A 24,578-nucleotide genomic window follows, 5' to 3' on the forward strand; every position below is an offset into this window, starting at 1 on the left:
ACTGTAGCTGTTTAACACATTCGGATGGTACAGTGGAAGTGAATTTCAAGCGCCGGACAAAGTCCATGTCTGAAATATGGTTAGTAGTTATTTGATTTGTGTAGGGCTTATAGCCATTGTTATTTCAAAGTCGTTTACGAGCTTATCGGATTTAATGTGGCAGTGGTAACGGGTACCACCGGTCTTCTTGCAGATGCCACATCTGATCCCCAGAATCATTGTTAACTATTTTGTGGACCTCCCATCCAGGAAATCCCAGGGGTGAAGGTCCAAGAGACAAGTATGGAATGCAAATTGCGCTACCTTGACCTCACAGCGTGATGATGCAAATTGTGTCACTATGCAGCAGGGTGTGATGACGTGATTCATATTAAATTTATTGTGATTGGACTTCAACGCTGTCTTTATTAAAATACATTGTTGAATGTTTTTATTATAGTGCTCCAAGGGAATCTACAAATGCGCTTTTATACAGAAGTGCAATTGGAAAGTACAAAATACTAATTATTAATATAGCAGTGAGGTTGACCATTTGGAGAGTCCAGGACCTTTTGTAGAGATAAAAAGGTTGTGGGCCAGACGTAAAATGGTAAACATTACATAAATGTGCCTTTTCCCTCTTGACAGCTCATTTAAATAATTTTGTCCTGCAAAATTGAATTTAGTTTTTCCACTTTTGTGCAAAACTCAAATAATTGTGCGCCTAGTCTGCACATAGAAAGGCACACCCCTAACCCGCACAGCTTCTCACTTCAGATGGTGTAATATTAGACATCCATGGACACGACACTACCTTTAAATGTGTCAACTTTTAACAATTGTTTATGCATGACTTAACTTTGATAGAGTAATATAGAGTTGACAAGTAAAGTCACTTAATACCTGGCCCTAATACTCAATGGATATGTCCAGTATCTAGGGAGAGGAATAAACATACATTTTCTAGGCTCTTATTTGCTACGCTTCACTTTGCCTTAGCTCTGTTAAAGACATGTGTATTTATGTTATGGGAAGAGAGCAAAATGAAATGACTCATCCTAGATACTTATAGCTTATATTTTAATATTATTTTTAATTCTCGTGATACTTGTTCGTGTTTCATAATAATCCCAAAATGCTCATAATTTTGAAGAAATTCCCCAAGCCCAAAGAAGATTTAAAACCTTGAAATAGTTACATATTAAAGGTTTAACCCTTGTTCGTCCAGACCAAGTGGGGTTTAATAGAACTTATACATAGCCCTACATTTCTAGTGACTTCGTATGCAGTAAAAGATTCGACAGTTGGATGGCCCTACATGTGTAAAACACTTTCGACTATGGGTATGACAGGACCTATCCTTAGAGGAGTAGCCACTTTCTACGTTAACTCCAGAGCGTCTGTCCTCGCCTATAGCTTCTAATCTTCACCTTTTCAGATACACATAATGGCACTGGGCAGAGCTCCCTTTTGTCTCCCTTAATCTTTGTTCTAATGATGGAGCCATTCGCTGCCAGACTTCGCCAAAATCTGGACATATCCAGTATATGGTAGCCCTTCTACGTGTGCAACATTCTAATTGTCCGTTCCAAATCCGTGTATATCTCTCCCCAACCTCCTAAGTGAGTAACTCTTATTTTATGGACACTTAAGATAAGATATAAGATCAATGCAAACAAATCAGAAATCCTAGATCTCAATCTATCTTCTGATACACTACAAAAGCTAAAAGCTAATTAAGACTTCCATTGGCAATTTCAAATGTTCGAATATCTTGAATTTTCCCTCATCTCATAGAAGCAATACAATCAAACCTCGCCACATGGGATAAATTGTTAATATCTTAGATGGGCAGAATTACATACTTAAAAATGAGTATCTTACCACACTGTCTCTAATTTTTTTCCAGTCACTTCTGATCAGGGTCCCTGCTTGTTCCTTCAAAATTATGAAACAACTAGTCAATCTCACCAGTATTCTCCCCAGAAATTTTTGCCAGCCGGGTGGCATTAAGAAGTAGCTGGGTGGGGCAGTTGTAATGCTTTGCAATATTTTTGAAAAATGTTGGAGGTTCTTTCCCACATCTGGTAAGACTGGTGGTCAGTGGTCTAACAAACACTGCTCACTGTGGTGCTCACATAGTGCCTGTTAGAACAGGAGAAACAGTGATTTATTATATTATAATAGGATTCTGTTGGGCTCCAAGAGCCAGGTGGCAAATAAAAACATCTAGGTGGAGCACCTGGGAAATGGGTGCTGGGGAGAGCACTGATCACTATCTGTGTTAAGATTAGCATGAGTGCCCACAAAATAAACTATAACTGGTACCTTGTCCCCAAAAAACTATCCATTATGTTTTCAAATACCTCTACCCTCTGCTGGCATCTATGTGGCAATGAGACTCTGTCCCATGTATGTGTCACACGCTGCTCATTTGGCTTCCACAGACAAAGACTGAGACACTCACAGGTGTCTCATTAACAGACTTCAAACCTCCAAGTTCTGATCTGCACAGGTGCAGACTGATTACCTGTCTACTTCTAATTAGATTCCTATTGGCTCCTGCGTTGGCTCCAGACTTGAAAAGGCACTTCCTTTCTTTCCTCTGGGCCTGTTGATCATGTTACCAGTCTGATTAGGTTCCTACCTACTCTGTGAGCTCTCACCTGGATCGTCAGTGCCTTGCTGTGTTGCTGTTAAAGACCATACAGATCAAACTGCAACTGTCTCTGCTGTATACTACTCCACAGACTATTCAGCTCATGCTGCAACTATCTCTGCTGTATGACACTCCACAGGTCGTATCATCAAGCTGATTGTGTTGCTGTTAAAGACCATACAGATCAAACTGCAACTGTCTCTGCTGTATACTACTCCACAGACTATTCAGCTCATGCTGCAACTATCTCAGCTGTATGACACTCCACAGGTCATATCATCAAGCTGCTTGTTGTTCTTTTCTCTGGCTGAACTGTTCATGTATTATTGAAAGCATTAAGGCATTATTTGGTTCCTGATTACTGCCGCATCTATTGTGCATATACTGCTACCTGGACAGTTAATCTCTCCTCTGATGTGGGCTGCTCAACTGTGATACCATTTACCTGCTGCCTTATTCTTTCCACCTTATTGCTGGGCTGTGCATTCAAAACCATATATAACTATATGCTGATTGTTCATATTGCATGTGATATTGCCGGTGGCTCCGCCCACCTTGTACTACGCTCCTAGTGTGTATATATATATATATATATATATATACATATATCAAGACTTTCCTGTATATTCATCCAGTCATCATTAAACCTCTGATTGTACTTTTATCCTGCATCTGGCATCTATTTGAACCTCAGGCTATCATTACCACTTACCAGTGTATTACCATATTCTCACTCCCCGAGGATCTGTTCCCACAACATCTATGAACAGATCCAGAGTCCAAAATACCAAACCGTGACAGTATCAACAGGCCACAATGGACTCCCCTGGGGAACCGCCGGCTAAACAGACTCTGCGGCTGTTACTCCATAGGATAGAACAACAGGATGAAATTCAACACCAACTCCTTCAATGTTTCCAGACATTGGCCTCTAGAGTGGATTCTATTCAATCTGCTATATCCTCACTTCTTCCACTGGCTCCTCCATCGGAATCACCTGCACCAGAGCTACCCAGTAATTCTCATTCTACTCTCCGGATTCCGTCTCCTGCTAAGTTTGATGGTGACCCTAAAGCCTGTAGAGGTTTCCTCAATCAGTGTTCGATTCAATTCGAATTACAACCTCAGAACTTTCCTACTCAAAGAATAAGAGTTGCTTACATAATATCATTATTGTCTGGCCAGGCTTTGGCCTGGGCCTCCCCCCTCTGGGAGCGTGATGATCCTCTCCTGTCCGACAGCTCTGCCTTTATAGTCACATTCCGTAAAATTTTTGATGAACCTGGTCGTGTTACCTCTGCAGCTTCAAGTATTCTCAGGCTTCGTCAAGGGTCACGATCAGTGGCGCAATATGTGATCTCCTTCCACACTTTATCATCAGAACTACGTTGGAATAATGATGCTCTAGTGGCTACTTTCTGGCACGGCTTATCTGATAAGATCAAGGATGCTCTTGCCCCCCAGGAACTACCTGCTACTTTGGATGCTCTAATTTCTTTGTGTAACAGAGTGGATCTACATTTCAGAGAAAGAGCCGCTGAAAAGGATAACTCCCGTCGTTCTGTATCCAGAACATTAACTCGCTATCTCTCTCCAGCTTCTGGAGAGGAATCAATGCAATCGGAACGATCGCGCTTGACTCCGGAGGAGCGCGATCGAAGATTTAAAAATAAATTATGTATTTACTGGGCCGATCCAGGGCATATCTTTAATAAGTGTCCCAAGAAATCGGGAAACACCAAAGCCTAATTTGTTCCGGAGAAGTCAAATTAGGCAATGTCAAATCTTCTCCTCAATCATCGTTACCCACTGTGTGCTCGTTTCCAATTATATTATATGGCCCTTCTGGCCCTGTTCACTCCTATGCCTTGCTGGATTCAGGAGCTGCTGGGAACTTTATTTCTTCTTCTCTCGTGTCCCAAGGGTCCTTACCCGTATCCTTCCTAGAGCATCCTGTATCTATTTCTGCAATTGATGGATTTCGTATCTCCAATGGTCTCGTCAAAAAATGCACTCCGCCTATTCTTCTACAAATAGGAGCATTACATAAAGAGATGATATCCTTCCATGTTTTGCCATCTTCTACTAGTCCTGTCATTCTGGGATTACCCTGGCTCCAACAACACTCTCCTCAGATGGATTGGACCACTTCACAAGTGTTATCCTGGAGTTCTAATTGCTTTAAAAATTGTCTTTCACGTGTTCATCCACTGGCCTCTACTAGCTTCTCGTCTGAATCTCAATCCAACTACCTTCCAAGTCAGTATCTGTCTTTTCGGGATGTGTTCGACAAGGCCAGATCTGAACAGCTTCCTCCTCACCGAACATGGGATTGTCCTATTGATCTGTTGCCTGATCAAATCCCTCCGCGCGGTCGTGTGTATCCTTTATCCTTGCCAGAGACTCAAGCCATGTCCGAATACGTCCAAGAAAATCTTCTTCGTGGATTCATTAGACCTTCATCTTCTCCTGCTGGGGCCGGTTTCTTTTTTGTTAAAAAGAAGGATGGGTCCCTTCGCCCATGTATTGACTACAGAGGTCTTAATGCCATCACCATTAAGAACCGGTACCCCATTCCTCTCGTCACCGAACTATTCGACCGTATAAAGGGGGCGAAGATTTTCACAAAACTAGATCTCAGAGGAGCTTATAACCTCATCCGAATTAAAGCCGGCGATGAATGGAAAACAGCGTTCAATACTCGCGACGGCCACTACGAATACCTAGTGATGCCTTTCGGTTTGTGCAATGCCCCTGCGGTGTTTCAAGGTTTTGTGAACGAAATCTTCAGAGACCTCCTCTATGATTGTGTCGTTGTATATTTGGATGACATTTTGATCTTCTCCCAGGACATTCATTCTCACCGCCGTCAAGTGGCAGAGGTTCTTTCACGTCTTCGTAAGAATCAACTTTTTTGCAAGCTAGAGAAATGCTTATTTGAAAAGTCCCAAATGTCATTCCTTGGCTACATTGTCTCAGGCTCAAGATTAGAGATGGACCCAGAGAAGGTTCGAGCTATACTCGAGTGGCCTCTTCCCTTAGGATTGAAGCCTGTGCAACGCTTCTTGGGGTTCTCTAATTATTATAGACGTTTTATCAAGGGATACTCAACTATAGTGGCACCCATTGTGTCTCTCACCCGGAAGGGTGCCAATCCCAAATCCTGGCCGCCAGAGGCCTTAAAGGCTTTCGAATTTCTAAAAGAAGCATTCTCCTCGGCACCTATTCTTCAACAACCTAACATGTCTTTGCCATTCTTCCTCGAGATTGATGCTTCAAGTGTGGGAGTAGGGGCTGTGTTATCTCAGAAGTCTCATCTTAACCAGTTCCATCCCTGTGCATTCTTCTCCAGAAGATTTTTACCTGCAGAGAAGAATTACGCCATCGGCGATAAAGAATTACTGGCCATAAAAATAGCATTGGAGGAATGGCGTTATCTTCTAGAGGGAGCTAAATTCCCGGTTACCATCTTTACGGATCATAAAAACCTATTATATCTGCAATCCGCTCAATGCTTAAATCCTAGACAAGCTAGGTGGTCTCTCTTTTTCTCTCGCTTCAATATTCAAATTACATTCAAACCTGGTGAGAAGAATAAACGTGCAGATGCTCTTTCCCGAGCCTTTTCCTGTGATTCCAAGACCGAAGAGGTGAAACCTTATCCTATACTAGATCCCAAGTGTATATTTACTTCTACTTTGTCTCCTGCCTGTACACCACCACCTGGGAAGACTTTTGTACCACCGGATTTACGAAAGAAACTGTTGACTTGGTTCCACTCTACTCGTTTTGCTGGCCATACTGGTATACGTAAAACCATTGAGTTGGTCTCCCGTAATTATTGGTGGCCAAAATTTCATCGTGATGTTAAGGACTTTGTTGCTTCCTGTGAAATTTGCAGTCAACACAAGTCATCTCGCCAATCTCCTGCTGGACAATTAATCCCACTTCCTATTCCGGACAGACCATGGACCCATTTGAGCATGGACTTTATCACCGACCTACCCCCTAGCAAAAAATATAATACCATCTGGGTTGTGGTAGATCGGTTCTCAAAAATGGCTCATTTTATTCCACTTATTGGCCTACCATCCTCATCTGTTCTTGCCACATATTTCGTTAAAGAGATATTCCGGTTGCATGGCTGTCCCGCAGAAATTGTGTCAGATCGTGGAGTTCAGTTCGTGTCTAAGTTTTGGCGAGCCTTGTGTAAAATTCTTGGTATCCAATTAAACTTCTCATCATCCTACCATCCCCAGTCTAATGGACAGACTGAACGTGTAAACCAAGATTTAGAGACTTTTATTAGAATGTTCTCTGCTGCCAATCAGGACGATTGGGTGGATCTTCTACCTTGGGCAGAGTTTGTGCATAATAATGCCCTTCATGAGTCAACTTCTGCATCACCATTTTCCATTGTGTATGGGATTCATCCATCCTTTCCCAGGTTTACTTCCCTCCCGCCCACCCAGGTTCCTGCTGTTAATCTCGTTCAACGGATATTTGTGTCTATCTGGAATCAAGTGAGGAGCTGTCTTAAGAAATCTTCCAAACGTTACAAGTTTGCGGCGGATAGAAAACGTCGGGCCGCACCTGCCTTCAAGATAGGTGATAGAGTATGGCTCTCTACAAAGAATATCCGTCTCAAGACTCCTTGTATGAAGTTTGCTCCTCGCTTTATTGGTCCTTATACTATTTCAAAAATTATTAATCCAGCTTCTGTGAAATTATCTTTACCAGCTGCTCTTCGGATCTCCAATTCGTTTCATGTCTCCTTGTTGAAACCATTGATCATTAACCGTTTTTCGTCTACCCATACTTCTTCTACAGCACCTAAAGTTCACTTGGATCAAGAATTCGAGGTCAAACAAATATTGGATTCAAAAATCTCTAAAGGAAGTTTGAAGTATTTAGTAGACTGGAAAGGGTTTGGTCCTGAGGAACGTTCCTGGATCCGTGCTGCGGATGTTCATGCTCCAGTTTTGGTTAAGAACTTTCACAAGAACTTTCCTTCTAAGCCGAATCCTAGGTGTGCGGTGCCCACCTTTAAAAGGGGGGGTACTGTCACACGCTGCTCATTTGGCTTCCACAGACAAAGACTGAGACACTCACAGGTGTCTCATTAACAGACTTCAAACCTCCAAGTTCTGATCTGCACAGGTGCAGACTGATTACCTGTCTACTTCTAATTAGATTCCTATTGGCTCCTGCGTTGGCTCCAGACTTGAAAAGGCACTTCCTTTCTTTCCTCTGGGCCTGTTGATCATGTTACCAGTCTGATTAGGTTCCTACCTACTCTGTGAGCTCTCACCTGGATCGTCAGTGCCTTGCTGTGTTGCTGTTAAAGACCATATAGATCAAACTGCAACTGTCTCTGCTGTATACTACTCCACAGACTATTCAGCTCATGCTGCAACTATCTCTGCTGTATGACACTCCACAGGTCGTATCATCAAGCTGATTGTGTTGCTGTTAAAGACCATACAGATCAAACTGCAACTGTCTCTGCTGTATACTACTCCACAGACTATTCAGCTCATGCTGCAACTATCTCAGCTGTATGACACTCCACAGGTCGTATCATCAAGCTGCTTGTTGTTCTTTTCTCTGGCTGAACTGTTCATGTATTATTGAAAGCATTAAGGCATTATTTGGTTCCTGATTACTGCCGCATCTATTGTGCATATACTGCTACCTGGACAGTTAATCTCTCCTCTGATGTGGGCTGCTCAACTGTGATACCATTTACCTGCTGCCTTATTCTTTCCACCTTATTGCTGGGCTGTGCATTCAAAACCATATATAACTATATGCTGATTGTTCATATTGCATGTGATATTGCCGGTGGCTCCGCCCACCTTGTACTACGCTCCTAGTGTGTATATATATATATATATATATATACATATATCAAGACTTTCCTGTATATTCATCCAGTCATCATTAAACCTCTGATTGTACTTTTATCCTGCATCTGGCATCTATTTGAACCTCAGGCTATCATTACCACTTACCAGTGTATTACCATATTCTCACTCCCCGAGGATCTGTTCCCACAACATCTATGAACAGATCCAGAGTCCAAAATACCAAACCGTGACAGTATGGTAGTACTGTCCAAATATAGCCTCCCTGTGGAAGGAGGTATATCGACTAATTGAAAACATTGCAGGTATGAGTTTGCTTGACTCCCGATCATTCTCTCTATCACCCCGCAAAATCTCAGACAGGGCCGGTGCAAGGTTTCTGGGTTCCCTAGGCAAAACTTCAGCCTACCCCCGCCCACCCAATACCCCCTCAACCCATATTCATAAACTCATCAAGAAGAGAACTGAAAGCTTCAAATATAATACATTTATTTTTTAAGTTTGGACTTACTGGGAGTATAACATTCTTCTAGATCATTTCTACATTTCTGAGTATATTGAGTATAAGTAGACATGAGTATAGGTTTTTGTTTATGGTTGTTTATTTAAAGACTAAAGTCAATATCTTACCTAAAAACTCAAAATTAATGTATACTGCCTGTCAGGCTGTCACAAAGCTGGTGTCTCAACTGCTCAAGGGCTACATTACATAGGCACCATCAGATCTTGCATAGGTCTTTAGGGAGCCCAAAGCACACTCAGACAGGCGGGGGTACCTATTGTCTAGTAAGAGTTGCACACATTCAAAGGGGGGGGGGGGGGTGCACATGGGCAGGGGGCGCAGGCACACATGGGCACGGGGAGAAAGGCACAGAACACATGGGCAGGGGGGGGCAGGCACCTGTTGGTGTCATGGTGTTGTCATTCTGCATTGCTGTCACTGTATCACATATATAAATCTCCTTACTTTACACTCCAAGTTGCTTCAGTTTCTTAGTCCAGGGGGCTGAACAGAGCTGCTCCTTTTTGACAGCAATTCTAAGCAGTGCTGCTACCACAGCACCTCCCCTGCCTGACTCTCAGCTCTCTGTGCTGCATTCAGGCTACAGCTGAATGTACCGAGGCAGGAGATTCATCGGGTGCACTTCATGCACAGTCAGTTATGCTTCCGCTGGAGTCTGCTTCTGCAGCTGCCTCCGACATTCCTTCACAGATCAATGGGCGATATGTCAGCATCGGAACCCCCGCAGCCGCTGACATCTGGAGCATCTGCATGTCACCCTGGCCATGAGTAGCCTGCGAGTAGCTATCCGAGGGTGAGTGAAGCCCTGGGCGCCTTTGCTCCTTCAGGAGCTCCTTCATGGGCGGAGAATAAATGTGCTGGAGTGAAGGGGATTGCGCCTTGCTGGGCAATGAGTCACTGAATCACTCAATTGCTGATACTGGTCAATTCATAAGCTGCTGCTAATGGCATATAGGTCATCTTAATCATGTCCTCGGCAGCTGCTGTCATTGAGGGACATTGTTAATTATTGTATATGGCTTGAGTGGCGACCCCCAGAGCACGGCACCCTAGGCAGCTGCCTAATGGAAGCACCGGCCCTGATCTCAGACATCCCCAAACACACATGCAAATTAATAACACACACATTAAAAGACCACAAAATGTCAGATTCCACTTCACTGGAAATACTCAGAACCGCCTTCTATATACCCTCTGTCAACAGAATAGAATCTGGCAGGTGGATTACATTTCTAACATTAACCATAACTGCTTAAACATATTATCTTGTACCTAGAAGCCCTAGATAGATCATTATAGGTGCCCCACCATTACAAGATTGAATGAAACGCTCACAATACAAATTTTCCTACTTTGTTAGTGACTCCCTGGCCACCAACTTTGTTCCCCTCTAAGCCCCTCCCTGCACTGTTAGTATGCATATCATTGAAAACTACTAAAGTTGTATAAGACTTTCATAATTAAGCATGATTATCCTCAAAACATTGTAAGCTAAGATGTTATTTTCCCTTCCCTTTCTGTTTTCTGAAGACCAGTAAACCGTATAACAAATGATATCTTCTTAAATGATATATAAAGCAGGTGTTATAAAATAAAACCTTTTGTGAGAAGCCACAACTTCACCATTGATGCTGTGTATTCAGATGTATGCATGATTAGAAACCTATAGGAATATCACATAAGGCTTAAAAATCTCTATTGATTTCCTCCCATCATGTTAAGGGCGAGTAGTGTCCAATTTTTGGCAACTCCACATTTCTTCTTTTAAATGGCAAGAACTTTCCATTTTAAATATAGTAGCTGATCTATACTGATCCATCTAGTACAGGCTACAGATGCGCAGTTACCCCGCAGTCAAAAATTGATTGTTATAGCACCCATAATTATCTGACCTGCCAGAGTAAACATCTTTGGTCTAGACATACTGCATGCCCCGATCTGCTTGAGATCCCTGGGACACTAATTGCAATTTTTCCTTAACTCCATAGGCTTCGACTTCTACATAACTACTGTGGTAGTTATAGCTTGATCTCTGGTCAAAAGGGAATGTTTTTTTTTTTGTTTTTTTTTTATCATACTCAAATTAAGATGCGTTATTATTATTTATTTATTTATTTTTTAATTTACATTTTAATAAATTACTCATTTCTGTTTTGTTCTCCAAGTTGCCCATGTCCCTTTGCAGGGTATTAAAAACCAGTAGTTGAAGTCCCTTAAAAACAAATAATGCAATTTGCTGTGTGTGATTTATTGAATCCCAAATAGAGGGAATAGATAGCTTTCACAAAAAATGATGTACTAAGGTATATCTCTGGTTGCTTTCAAAAGTAAAGATATACATCAGGCAGCAGGCCTAGCCAAACCATGGCTCTCCAGGTGTTGTGAAACTACAAGCCCCAGTTTTGCTAGACGATAGACAGCCAGTAGCTGGCAGAGCATGCTGGGACTAAAACCACCTGCAGAGCTACAGGTTGGCCAACCTGGCATACAGTGTTACATGCAAAAATGTGCAGTTGTATGGGGGGAAATGTAATTAACTACGATGTTCCGCCAAATATTACAGCTGTGCACACTGCTGAGTATTACAGTTGCTCAACATCGCGGGTGGGAGAAGAAATTGCCATGTTAAACCGTTGCATATAATTAAATTCCCCCCAGAGTCGTTGACAACCGTAAAGTAATAAAACATGTATTACAAAATAGTGGATGAATTGTATCACTATTTCTGTAACATACACATGGCATTGGGGAAATAATGTACCAGTATAAAAGGTAGGAAACTACTTTAATGTAGCAAGGGGAATGTTTGTTTCAGCTTTCCCCATCCATACATATAACTAGTTTTCATATTGCTAAAGACTAGTTTTCTGCATATCACATTGCCAGGTAATTCATGTGCTGACTGATGCAGATATATAGTCAAAATAAATGCATGGAGAGATTTTTTAATTATTTGGTAGCATCTATTGAAAAGCCTTTGTGGAGATGGAAATGTGTAATGGAAGTGATGTCATGCACTTCCTCTGCACGCTATGTTTGATAATATAAATGCATTAAATATTAGGTTATGTCCCCTGCAATCAGTAAAAACAACACATCTACAAGCAACCATACTGTATGTGCTATTCTACACACACACACACACACACACACACACACACACACACACACACACACACACACATATATATGTGTGTGTTTGTGTATATATATATATATATATATATATATATATATATATATATATGTAGATATAGATATGTAGATATAGATATATATAGAAGAATGATGAGGTAGTGACATGTGGACAAAACCACGTTAAAAAAGGGCGCTTACGTCGGCCTAGCCCCAAATGCATGACATGAACCTTTTTAACACCTTAAGTAGCTTGATTTGACTAGAGTGCATGAGTATCATGCACGGGTTAACTTGTGTGTGTGTGTGTGTATATATATATATATATATATATATATATATATATATATATATATATATATATATATGAGAGAGAAATATATATATGTATGTATATATATATGAGAGAGAAATATATATATGTATGTATATATATATATGAGAGAGAAATATATATATGTATGTATATATATATATATGAGAGAGAAATATATGTATGTATGTATATATGAGAGAGAAATATATGTATGTATGTATATATGAGAGAGAAATGTACGTACGTACGTGTGTATATATATATATATATATATATATATATATATATATATATATATATATATATATATATAATATGCTATAGTTTAGCAAGGTTTAACAAATGTCACCATCTTGAAAAAAGCATTGTAATGCCTCTGATCATATTGTATCGTCATGTAGTTGGTGTTGTAACGAATAATTTGTCAGGTTGATGGTTTCCTCCAATTTACCAATTATGAATAATTCTGTGTTCAGGTTTTGTGTGTCCTCAAAAGCTGTGTACAGTAGTTACTTTGTGAAATATTGTGCTGTGTATTCAATTATGATCATGGGTTCCTAAAGTGTGGCCCATGGACTTTTCTGCGGCCCACATTTGCAGCTTCATACGTACGGCATGAATGCGAGTGCTTAGTGGATTTGATGCTTCCCATATAAGCTATGAATGTTGTTCCTCCATGGTGATAAATGTTGCCAATAACTTTTGCCAAGATCATGTCATGTAATCTTTCTTATTTGCCAATAACTATATTGATTGCCCATTGTTAGTACAACAGTGTCCAATGAGTTCATGTAATATCCAAGTAACATAGGCATAAAACATGTCCAATTTTGTATAAACCACACCCACATATTTGTGCAGCTTACTTTATTTTTGCCTGGTTCCTATAGTTTCGGAGCTGACTCCTACATTTACTTAAGCCTTGTCTTAAGGTACACTGCATGAATACTAGAATGTTTTCAATTTTGCAGGCTACCTATTATTTTACAGCACAGAAGAAAGTGAAACTGATGCAGAAATATAAGAGATTACATGTAGAGCTAGGCAACGTACCAAGGTTTATTCAAGATGTAAAACTTTAAGAAAGTAGACTTTTCTTCATGCTTTCATGAAAGCAAAATTAATAACATTGATTCACCCCTTAAAGCTATGATAATATAAATAAATTATATATACATAAATTATATAAATAAAGAAATAAAGTATATTTTATTTATAAAGTGTATATTATATATATTCTATAAATAAGGTATATATGTAACTTTGATCTAGCTCCTTTATTGGCTTTTTATGGACATTACATACATTCTCTAATCATAGAAATTATATCTTTATTTCCATTACTCAGCATTTTTCTAAAATATTTAATTCTCGCAGCAAAATGGGAATATGCTGCACCAAGCATTTAATTAGCTTGACATAAATGAATAATCTTTCTTCCGACTGTTATAACTTTTGATTCAAAGTGAAACGAGAGAAAGCCCAAGTGCCTGTCTTCCAGAAATACATTATGTTTCGCTAAAAGTGCTTTGAAGCTAATGAGGACCGGTGACATTTTTTAAAACACTTTGCTTTACCAATATATAATGAGGTTGTTTATCAAGGAGATGGTTTTATACCTGTGAGATTTTATACCAGGTCAGTTTGTAACTGTAGGGCACCATTTTCTTATGGTTGGATATAGGTGGTATTTTCAATCATATAGCAAGTAATGGTAATAAATGCATATTGTAAATAAACATGAAAGAGTGTCATATTTAATTCATTCAAATTTGGAATACTGTGTTTTATACTGCAGAATATTTCACATAATGATAAATCATCCTGTTCCAGTTTGATATGTCATTTCAATTCAGGTTTCTTCAGCTTGACTTTGGTGACATTGGAAAAATGATATATTATTTTATGTTGTCAGAAGGGCTAATCTTTTGCATTTACTTGTTTTCAGACTTGTGATGTACATTGAAAGAGACAGCAGAAAAACCACACCAGGAAAGGAGCAGCAAAGCGTCAACGAATACCTGTCACTATGTCTGGACCTCCTCATCCATCACATAGTACAAGAGCTGCCAGGAATTCTGGGTAATCTGATATGGTTTAGAAGGATTGAATTGTTTCTTGGCCTTTAACTTTCTACAGCAACTGTAAAGGATGGTGGTATTTAAACTAGCATTTCATACATTTATTCTCTTACATTAATTAAACACAGTCAATCCCACAATTTAGATTTTTCCAGGAACCAAGCAAATTGGTGCGAAAGTGTAAAATGAGGGAGAAGCCTAGAAATACCTCAAATTTTAATTGGACTGATGAAACAGACATACAAGGCATTTATAGTAAACTACATTGTGGCTCATTTAGAGTTGGACGTTCATCATTTCCATACTGCACTCCGCAATCAAAATGCGTATGCACATGTCTGTGTGAAAACTTTTACATATAATTGGCTAGCGTCTCCTTACTCCTGGAGAGTGTAATCATATGCTAAGTGTAATAGGATGTGCTTACATAACTGAACACTTTTAGAAATGGATGCACCTGCAGATATGTCTTTTAGACGACAACTATCTTGCAGTGCCTGGCGAACAGTGCAACGATACACAGTAATAATGATGGCTATCAGCAGCACCAGCACTCGTTACTTCTGATTGGCTAATTGCGGCCGTCTTTTTGACATTTCTATTTTGACAATTGCAAGGAAAACGATTCTCATTTTACTGTTAAAGGGTACACAAAAGATGTGGAGTTATTTGTATGTCATTAAACTTTATATTTAAAATTTGACTTTCATATTTATTAATAACAGTGAAGACAAGATTCTCTCTTGTGTATACGACACTTCATTACATTATTAACAGGGCTGATATCAGAAATTTCGGGGCCCAGTAAAAATTAAACAGGCAGGGCTCCTCCTACCTTCTCCTTTGCCACCTCCAATTCCCTTTGGACGCATTGATGTAGCATGGAGCCATGACACCCCCACATGCCCCACAGACCTCCCTACATGCCGTTTACTTGCCCATCAGACCTTTCTACAAGACATTTACATGCCCCTCAGACCCCACATGCCCTTTACCAGAGAGAGAGTGTGAATGTGAACACAGCACAGATAGTGAGAGGGAAACAGAAGTATCCTATATATTGTACTTACTATGGATAAGGTTTTACAAGTATTAGCACCACCCTAGGATGCCACATAACACATATTACCTATCCCACATCTTATAAAAACACCCCACTCTTAATTATAATACCCACCATATATTATAAAAAAAATAAAAAATTACCTACCCTAACCATAGAGTGTTAGTCACCCCGTGTCACTTACCTATCTTGCAAAGCTGATAGAGGTAGCTACATTGGCAAATGTAGAGAGGGGAATGACAGGAATGGGAGTGGAGTGGTGAAGATTTGGAAACGGAGGGTAGTGGCAGAAAAGGAGGCAGCTCATTAGTGGCTTGTCCTGGGGAAGGAGCCTGCCATCGGGTAGTAGCTTTGACAGGGCTTACACTCTTTAGGACAGGGCTGGCTCCGACAATGCTGCAAGCCCCGCTCCACCTTTTAACCTGGGACCCCACTTAGAATGAGCGAGGGCCGCATCTGACTATTGAAAATAATGAAAAAAAAGCTGACCTCGAATGGTGGGACCTGTACATTGGCAGCTCTCGTACCCCCTGATGCCGGACCTGTGTATAAACAAGGTGATGCTAATTTAACATTTAGTACCTTTACACTAAAGAAGAAAAGCAAATTAAATAATATGCTAAAGAAACATTGGACTCAATATATATATATTCGCTTGTATGCTTTTTCTTGTGTGCATATTTTCCTTCAATCATTCGGTGCACAAATGTGTGCAACTCTAAATGAGTCCTGTTGTGTTATTTTGTTAAATAGTTTTCTCCAGCCTGTAAAATGTGGTGTAAAATCAAGGAATTTGGCTCATTGAAATGCATTTGGATGTAGGGGATCATGAAAAAGTTTAAATTCCAGGAAAGGGTACAATCAGAGAACCCAAAATGGGGGTTTGACTGTACTTACTGTATTGTAGTATGAAGTGTTTTTGCAGATCACAATGCTTGTGATGTATAATCTAAAACTATTTCTTAATGACAATTTTCTCAAACGTGGGGGAAAAAATGATGAGAACTGCAAACCACAGTTTAATTTTTCAGCTAAAATGGTTGCAAAAGCTTCTCTTTTTGCTAAACAAACTTTCATAGAAATTAATATATATTAGCATTTACTGCCTTATTGAATTTCACTGTATAATTAACTTCAAAACAAAATATTTTTTTTTTCTTGTTTTCATGTTTTCAATATTTATTAATGTATCAATAGATAATTTACTCATCATAGTATTATTTCTTATTGTAGAGTTTTAAAGCAATTTTTTCCTCTTTATCCAACTTTTGAGAAAATGGCCCATAGAATTTTCATTAACTAAATTTGAAGATGATGTTGAGGCTAATAAACATTTTTTTTTCTACTTTTAGATTCTCTTATATACTTGTTATTGAATTTAGCTCTGTGGCTTTGCTTTAGATTTTAATCCTACTCTCCTTATTTTTGTTGTATTGAGCATACATATATTAAAATATATCAAAAAGCACTTAAATAATGCAGTTATCTCACTGTAAGTTTGGCTGCCCTTATATAACAAATTAGATTTCAGTATAATTTTCAAGTTCGTTTTATTTTTCTTGTAGGTGATATTCTCAGTGCCTTGTCTAATGTGTCAGGACGTAAACATCCATCAACTATTCAGTCTAAACAGTTGAAAATGTGCATTCCTAATATGGCAATCATTCTTCATCTTGTAACATCTCAGGTACAGTATTATTTAATTTGCTTTCCTACTGAAATTAAATTGCTGACTAAAACAGTTTGCTAGGGTGTTTTTGTGACACCTTTTGTCAATTTTTTTGCATTTAAAATATTAATCATGAAAAAATATAATTCAGTCAAATATTAGACGTTTTTTTTTTACATTTTTAAGTGAAATATATTCTAAGCCGCACCAAACTTCACACTTGCTATACCAGCACCATAACAGAACCACTATTCTAGGGCTCGTTGCTATTCATTTTAATTTATTACTATTAATTGTGCCTATCATTTCCTTGTGGTTTTGATTTAGATGTTCAGCCATCCTAAGCATAAAGACAGGCTTATTTTCTTACTGAATTAGAAGGATTTTCTAATGCTGTCTATTATTTTGGACAACTTGTTTCCATGTCTGGGCACTTTGACTGTCGGCATACCACAATCTACCACAATTCATATTTCATACAGATGCGAGGGAGTGTGTGTTGTTGTCATAGAGCAGTGTTGGCTAACCTGTGACACTCCAGGGGGTAAATGTATCAAGCTGAGAGTTTTCCGGCGGGTTTGAAAAGTGGAGATGTTGCCTATAGCAACCAATCAGATTCTAGCTGTTATTTTGTAGAATGCACTAAATAAATGATAACTAGAATTTGATTGGTTTTTCAAACCCGCCGAAAAACTCTCAGCTTGATACATTTACCCCCAGGTGTTGTGAAACTACAAGTTCCAGCATACCCTTCCAGCAATAAGTTGCTATATATTGGTAAAGCATGCTGTGACTTGTAGTTTCACAATATCTGGAGTGTCACAGGTTAGCCAACACTGTCATAGAGTGTTGCTATGAACAACACTCAAATTTACCTGCAACTTCCACACATCTCTCATAATATATATTTTTTTCTCAATCTTATCCATAAGCAGGTTTTTCGTTCCCAAGTCATCACTGAGGAATTTCTCTGCAACTTTGGCACATTACTAGTAAGTAAGCTTTGTGTGTGACTATATAGTTATGGATGTGATAGGATATTAGGGCACTTCTGACAAAAACAATTAGTTTCTATTTGTATGTAAAATACTGTTGCTATGGAAATTTTTACCTTGACATGTTAAGACTTGCAATCTAAAGTATATTCATGTTTCTACAAAGACAAATGTAAGAAGAGACTATGCAGCGCAATTTTTATATATCATTTTGACCTGTTCTATTTTTTTTTAGGATACAGTAAAATCAGATTGAGCGTAGTTTCTGTGTGACGGTGTACTTTGTATGGAAGGCAGGGTTATACTGTAGGAAAGGAATATGCTTATAGGTGAAACAGACCTTTTCATAGCTACAGTTTGAGACATCCTCTGTATTCCCCCAAGTGTGTGAAATGTTTTTGATGTTCAAGCACTTTTTCCCCTTCTCAAGCTGCTGTGGTGCCTAATCAGCTGCCTGTTAATGTTGTTTTTCTCAGAGAAAAACTGCATTCTAGTCCTGCATACTACATACAAGCTCCTGGTGTAAAATAACTATGGACATTTGTTTGAGGCTAGGGAATAAAGTTGTTGAGTTATGTTGTTCAATTGAGAACTACCACTTAACTCATAAGCATTGAATTAAAATCTAACCAGATTTACTGATCTGTACAAAGACCAGAGGGTGAATGTATCAATCTGCAAGTTTCTGGTGGTTTTGAAAAGTGGAGATGTTGCCTATAGCAGCCAATCAGACTCTAGCTATCAATTTGTAGAATTAACTAAATAAATGATAACTAGAATCTGGTTGCTGTAGGCAACATATCCACTTTTCAAACCCGCCAGAGACTCGCAGTTTGATATATTTACCCCATAGAGTTCCCCCTCAGCCTTTCTCACTACATTCATAGTTGCTCCTAGCATGCACAGGACATATCAAGTTACAAGTAATGCTAATCAAACAGGATACTTATTTTTGTTACAGCTATACAAGTTCTTTAGGTGCACAACGAACAACGTACAGTAACGTATGTCAAATAGCTTTCTATGTTTAATAACTTTTAAAAAACAAAAAATAAATCAAATATCCATTTTAAAAGTGGCCTTGGGACACAGGGCTGAGTACAAGCACCTAGTAACACAATTGAGTCCAACCTCAAGAGAATGACATTTAAAGTTGGATATTGCCATGACTGCAGTCTTATGCTTTTTACATGGCCATGTATCTCCTTGATTTTTTCTGTTTTGCCTAGATTTTGAATTCTAACATCTCTGGAATATCCCTATATAGATATAATTTCCTGCTTGGTATTGTTCCCTTGTATGAAGTCTTCCCCATTTGAGATACCCTTTCATAGGCAAGTGTCAAGTATTTTTATACCACATAAGGACTTCAAGTACAGGAATTAAATTTGGAATATATTCTATATTTCACATTTAAATCATAAATAATATATTTTTTGGGCAATTTAAGGGAGCCTGTCTAAAGTAGAGATGTTCACTGACCGCTGTGTTTTGGTTTTGGTCGTGGAATAACTTCGTGTTTTGGTTTTGGCAACACCGCCTTTGCGTGTTTTGGTTTTGGATCTTAATTGTTTTTTTCTAAATTCCCTACTTTTTGCTAAAATCGCATAATTTGGCTCTTTTTTGTTACTACATTATTATTAGCCTCAATAACATTAATTTCCAGTTATTTCCAGTCAATTTTTGTCAAGTGATAACACTGCTAGTCCTCCTGTTTCTGTATGAGCAATGACACTGAGCAATGTCACTGGAGACTGAAGAGTGATAAGAACACTGCTATCTCTGTTTCTGTGTGAGCAATGGCGCTAGATCTCCTGGGGAGGGTACTTATGGAATCCAAACCCGCAAGATCCGACAACGCAACAATGACGTTTTGCCTCGATTCAGATCCGAGGAAGTGCGAAAGTATCGAGTCTGCTCACAAACCTACTCGGATACTTCGGTTGGGTTTGGTTTTCAGAAAACCGAGCCTGAGCATCTCTAGTCTAAAGTTGTTATATTAGCTTTGTAGTTTCTTTATTTCTTTATTGCATTGTTGCTATGCATTTAATAGGAATTGGTTTACTCCATACTGACATTCACCTCTTATAGAGTACTCAGTTGATAGCTCATCTTGGCTGCAGAGATGAGCTGTAAGTTTGTGCTGTGCTCTCTCCTTGGTCAGTTTCCTCCATACCTCACTGTCTTCTTTCCAGACCAGAGAGAGTACGGCACATTGAGAATATGCTATAGTAAATGTGGAGAATATTAATACATTTGTTTTTTGATAAATACATATGGCACAAGGCACTATGTGATAAGTAAATAAAAAGCCAATCTAGAACATGCTGTTAGGTTATATTATTTGTAAATGAATATTTATGTATTGTTAATATACTAATATACTGGTATATCTGGTTGTACTGTTTTCTAGATAAAACAGAACACTACTATCTTGTATTCTACAGAAAACTCAAGAGAAAACCGTTATCTTGCATAAGTGCTTCTCTATCTAGCATTACTCGATAGGAGCAGGGTGTGATTGACAGGCTTACGATTTTATTTTGCAGAATTGCTCTGTGTGGATTGGTGTATTAAGGCGCATGTTTAGGGTCAGTGCTTTGAAACCAAGCTAAATGATGTGTTATGCTTTGCAGATTTATCCATTTGTCTTGTATTAAATCCACTTAATACATTGTCTTAAGAGGGCAGAATTCCTTCAATCTTTCTTTATCCTTTATCGGGGATGCAGTGGAATGACAGCTTAAACCTGGAAAGAAAAATTTGGCTGCAAAATGCATAACTTTTTTATGTTGTGTTTAGAGGTCAATCATGTCCATACCATTACACATCTCTTCTATTTTTCTTTTCTTATGAATGTTAATCTGGGAATACTGAATCTAATATATAAATGCTTAGTGGCGTCTGTGTGTGGAAAAAAAAAACCAAGTTGCAGCGCTACCTGCTGGGCAGAGTTATACACCGACCTACTAAATTCTTAGTGTGTGTGGGAAAAAAAATTCAAAAAGGGCTGAAATTTGGTAGGGCTCAAACTCATTTTCGTGAGGTAATTTTACCTCATGAACACACATGTGTAGAGGCGTGCGTTAGTGTGTGTGTGTGTGGAAAAAACTATTTTCTCAGAAAGGGCTCATCCAATTGACCTGAAATTTGGTATACTGACATTATTTGACAAAAAAATTAGAATAGTCAAGTCAGTTAACTTCCATCATCCCCCCTTCCCCCCCGTGGGAGGGGTAGTAAAGGCTAAATTTACGAGTTGAGGGGTCAAACTCATTTTCGTGAGGTAATTTTACCTCATGAACACACATTAAAAAGGCCGCTTGCGTCGGGAACTAACGCTCTTCCCCTGAGGAGGCCTGGGCTAGGTCCAAATGCATGACAAGAACCTTTTTAAGACCTTAAGTAGCTTGATTTGACTAGAATGCATGAGTATCATGCACGGGTTAACTTGTAGTTTATATAAGGGGAAATTTCTATATATGTCCTCTATGATAATCAGAAGATGGTAACTGTTCAGTAAAGTCTGTTATATGCAATGTACAAGAAAATAAAGTGATTTCCCTTGATTTCATTTTTATGTATGCAGTTTCCATGGGGTTTTGATTCCAATAAAACTGATTACTTTCATTTACAATATAGTAGCCTCAAGTGTAGAATTGGCTGCAAATTAGGAAAATCTGGATATATCCGTAACATAAATTATATATTGAAGTTGTTATATAAAAAAAAAAGGAATGTAAAATCCTAAAATATATTATATTTCTAATTAGAATGTTAATATATTAAAAGGTGATAATGTTTTTTTGCTTCATTTTATGTCTTTAGGAATCATGGACCGTGCAAAAAACATCTTATTATATGAATTTCAGATATTCTCAGCAGTACACTAGCTTCACAGTGTAGATTATCAAATCATAATTCCTGCCATTTTCATTTATATTAGATGCTGTGCTTGTATGATTATTTTATGAAGATATTTGTTGCACATATACTCACTTATCGGTTTTCTTTATTTATAATAATACCACCTATATTAAATAGTACAAGGTCACTTGTACAGCACAAAGTTAGAGGATTGAATTTCACTACAAATCATCCATTAGCAGGTCTTTTCACAGAAAGGTTGTTTTCAGAAGTTAGAATGGGGTGACAGTTTTTGACCTGGGTAGCAAGTACATTGTTTCTCCCATTTCTACCAATTTGCAGCTTGCTTGGTTGCATTCATTAATATCACTTTTATAAAAGAAAAATTCCTCTTTCATAAAGTTTTTCCAAATATGATCCCTATCTTATCTGCGAACACTTGCGATGTACGGTCTCCAGTAGGGTGTGTGAGTAACTTTCCTGCACCTCCTGCCATCTTCGGGGGCTGTCCACAGTGACTATTCTGTCTACAGCCAGCCCACGTAAACACGTCACATACCCAGCATCATTGGGCTGGAATCACTGGTTTAAAAGCATAATACAATGCAGTATTTCAGCATGCAGAATGTATACTATTAATATTAACACTTTCACACCAAAAAATGCAACAAGTTTGATAGGTAATAATAGTAATAAGCATTATACACCCAAGTTGCCTGACATTGATAAGGGATTACTGTATTGTAAGAATATTTGTATGTACCCAACACTATTAATTTATTTTATTTTTTTGCCCTGTTTAATTACTCTTCTACGGCCTCAATTCATGTTTAATCAAGCCTCTCTCACCTTTTTTTTTTTGTCTCTGACCTAAGTCATGTGACATTTTTTTGTAAAGGCAAACTGCAAGTCATATTTCAAAGAGGAGTGCTTTGCCGGATTTAAAAACACTCTATACTTTTACATAGGCTTTACCAGATGATGTACAGGGATTGCTATCATCATGACTGGTGGCAGCAGCTGCTTGGTGCTCCTGCTCTTCTGTGTACTGCTCTGAATCCATTTTGATAACACCGTACACTTTTTGGTGCAAATTCAGAAGAAAAGCCTGCAAGGACTAGTATATTATGTTTGTATTTCAGCAACGACAAATTCAGCAATGGAGCTCTTGTCTTTGGGTGTATATAACACCCTACACTTTTTGGTGCAATTTCAGAAAAAAAGCCTGCAAGGACTAGTATATTATATTTGTATTTCAGCAATGACAAATTCAGCAATGGAGCTCTTGTCTTTGGGTGTATATAACACCCTACACTTTTTGGTGCAAATTTAGAAAAAAAGCCTGCAAGGACTTGTATATTTGGATTTCAGCAATGACGATTAGCAATGGAGCTTTGTTGAACACTGCTACAACCATCCTCTTTCACTTCTGTAACTTTGCCTGCACAACTGCTCTACACTCTATCCTACCCCTTCTGTATGCCTCTCTCAAATGGTGCTAGATCGCTATGGAGGGCGGTATTTATAGATTCCAAAACTCGCGAGATCCGACGACGTCACAATGACGTTTTGCCTCGTTTTGGAATCTGAAAAAGCTCGCTCGGTACTCGGATCCCCGAAGTTCGGATGGGCATGGTTTTCGGGAAACCGAGCCCGCCCATCTCTAGTTTTTTTTTTTTAACACTGTAGCTTGCTATAAGAAGATATATTTGGTATTCACCGTTTACCTTGGTTTCTTTCATCAGACTGCTATTTATGTTTTAGAATTCACAGTCACATGTCATGTGATATAGTTAGCAGAGAGACTTTTGAATGCTGCTCTGTCTGCTCTGTGTGCTGTAAAATCCTTAACGTCCTTCTCCCCCCTCTGCCATCATGTGACATGCTGAGAGTTGTGAGCCTGTGTGTGACATACCTTATGCTTTCCAGAGAACTAATGAGAAGCAGATAATAAATTGTAGGGTGGCAACTAAGAAAAATGACAGTTCTTGCTTTTTAACTTGCCAGTTACAGATACAAAATAAACCTAGGAGGCTTTGCTGCTTTAAAGAGAAGCACTACTAGTCACTTGTTAACTTTGAAATCAATGAAACTGCCAGTCCAATAAAAACAGATAATAATTGTCCGTAGGTGACTTGCATTCGTCCCACAGCCAGTCTGCTACACTTGTAGCCTTTTTCCATTCCTCATGTGGATCTCACTGCAAAAATATGATGGACAAAGCGAAAGATGCCACTTTGCTGTCCAACTTCCCTTATTAATCTGCGACTGATTGAGTTAATACCACGACAATGGTAGAAAGCAGGTGTAACTCCTATCTATAAAGGGAAAATAAATCCGAACTAGGAATTTATAGATATGTAAGCCTGACTTCTTTTGTAGGTAAATTTAAGGGGATTCAAAGAGATGTGATTCTGAAATATA

At 38.7% G+C, this 24,578-nt stretch overlaps 1 protein-coding gene across 5 annotated transcripts in view; it reads left to right on the forward strand.

Moving 5' to 3' along the window:
- The window catches only part of ULK4 (unc-51 like kinase 4), a 572,842-nt gene that overhangs the window by 203,594 nt on the left and 344,670 nt on the right, over positions 1–24,578 (forward strand). For all 5 annotated transcript variants that reach the window (XM_075212480.1, XM_075212479.1, XM_075212478.1 and 2 more), the window contains 3 exons: positions 14,428–14,561; positions 17,189–17,310; positions 18,228–18,284. In XM_075212480.1, the coding sequence (XP_075068581.1) occupies positions 14,428–14,561; positions 17,189–17,310; positions 18,228–18,284 (313 nt within the window). The remainder of the gene's footprint in view (positions 1–14,427; positions 14,562–17,188; positions 17,311–18,227; positions 18,285–24,578) is intronic.

This window comes from Mixophyes fleayi, chromosome 5, assembly GCF_038048845.1.
Source record: "Mixophyes fleayi isolate aMixFle1 chromosome 5, aMixFle1.hap1, whole genome shotgun sequence".
In the NCBI taxonomy this organism is placed as follows: domain Eukaryota; kingdom Metazoa; phylum Chordata; class Amphibia; order Anura; family Limnodynastidae; genus Mixophyes; species Mixophyes fleayi.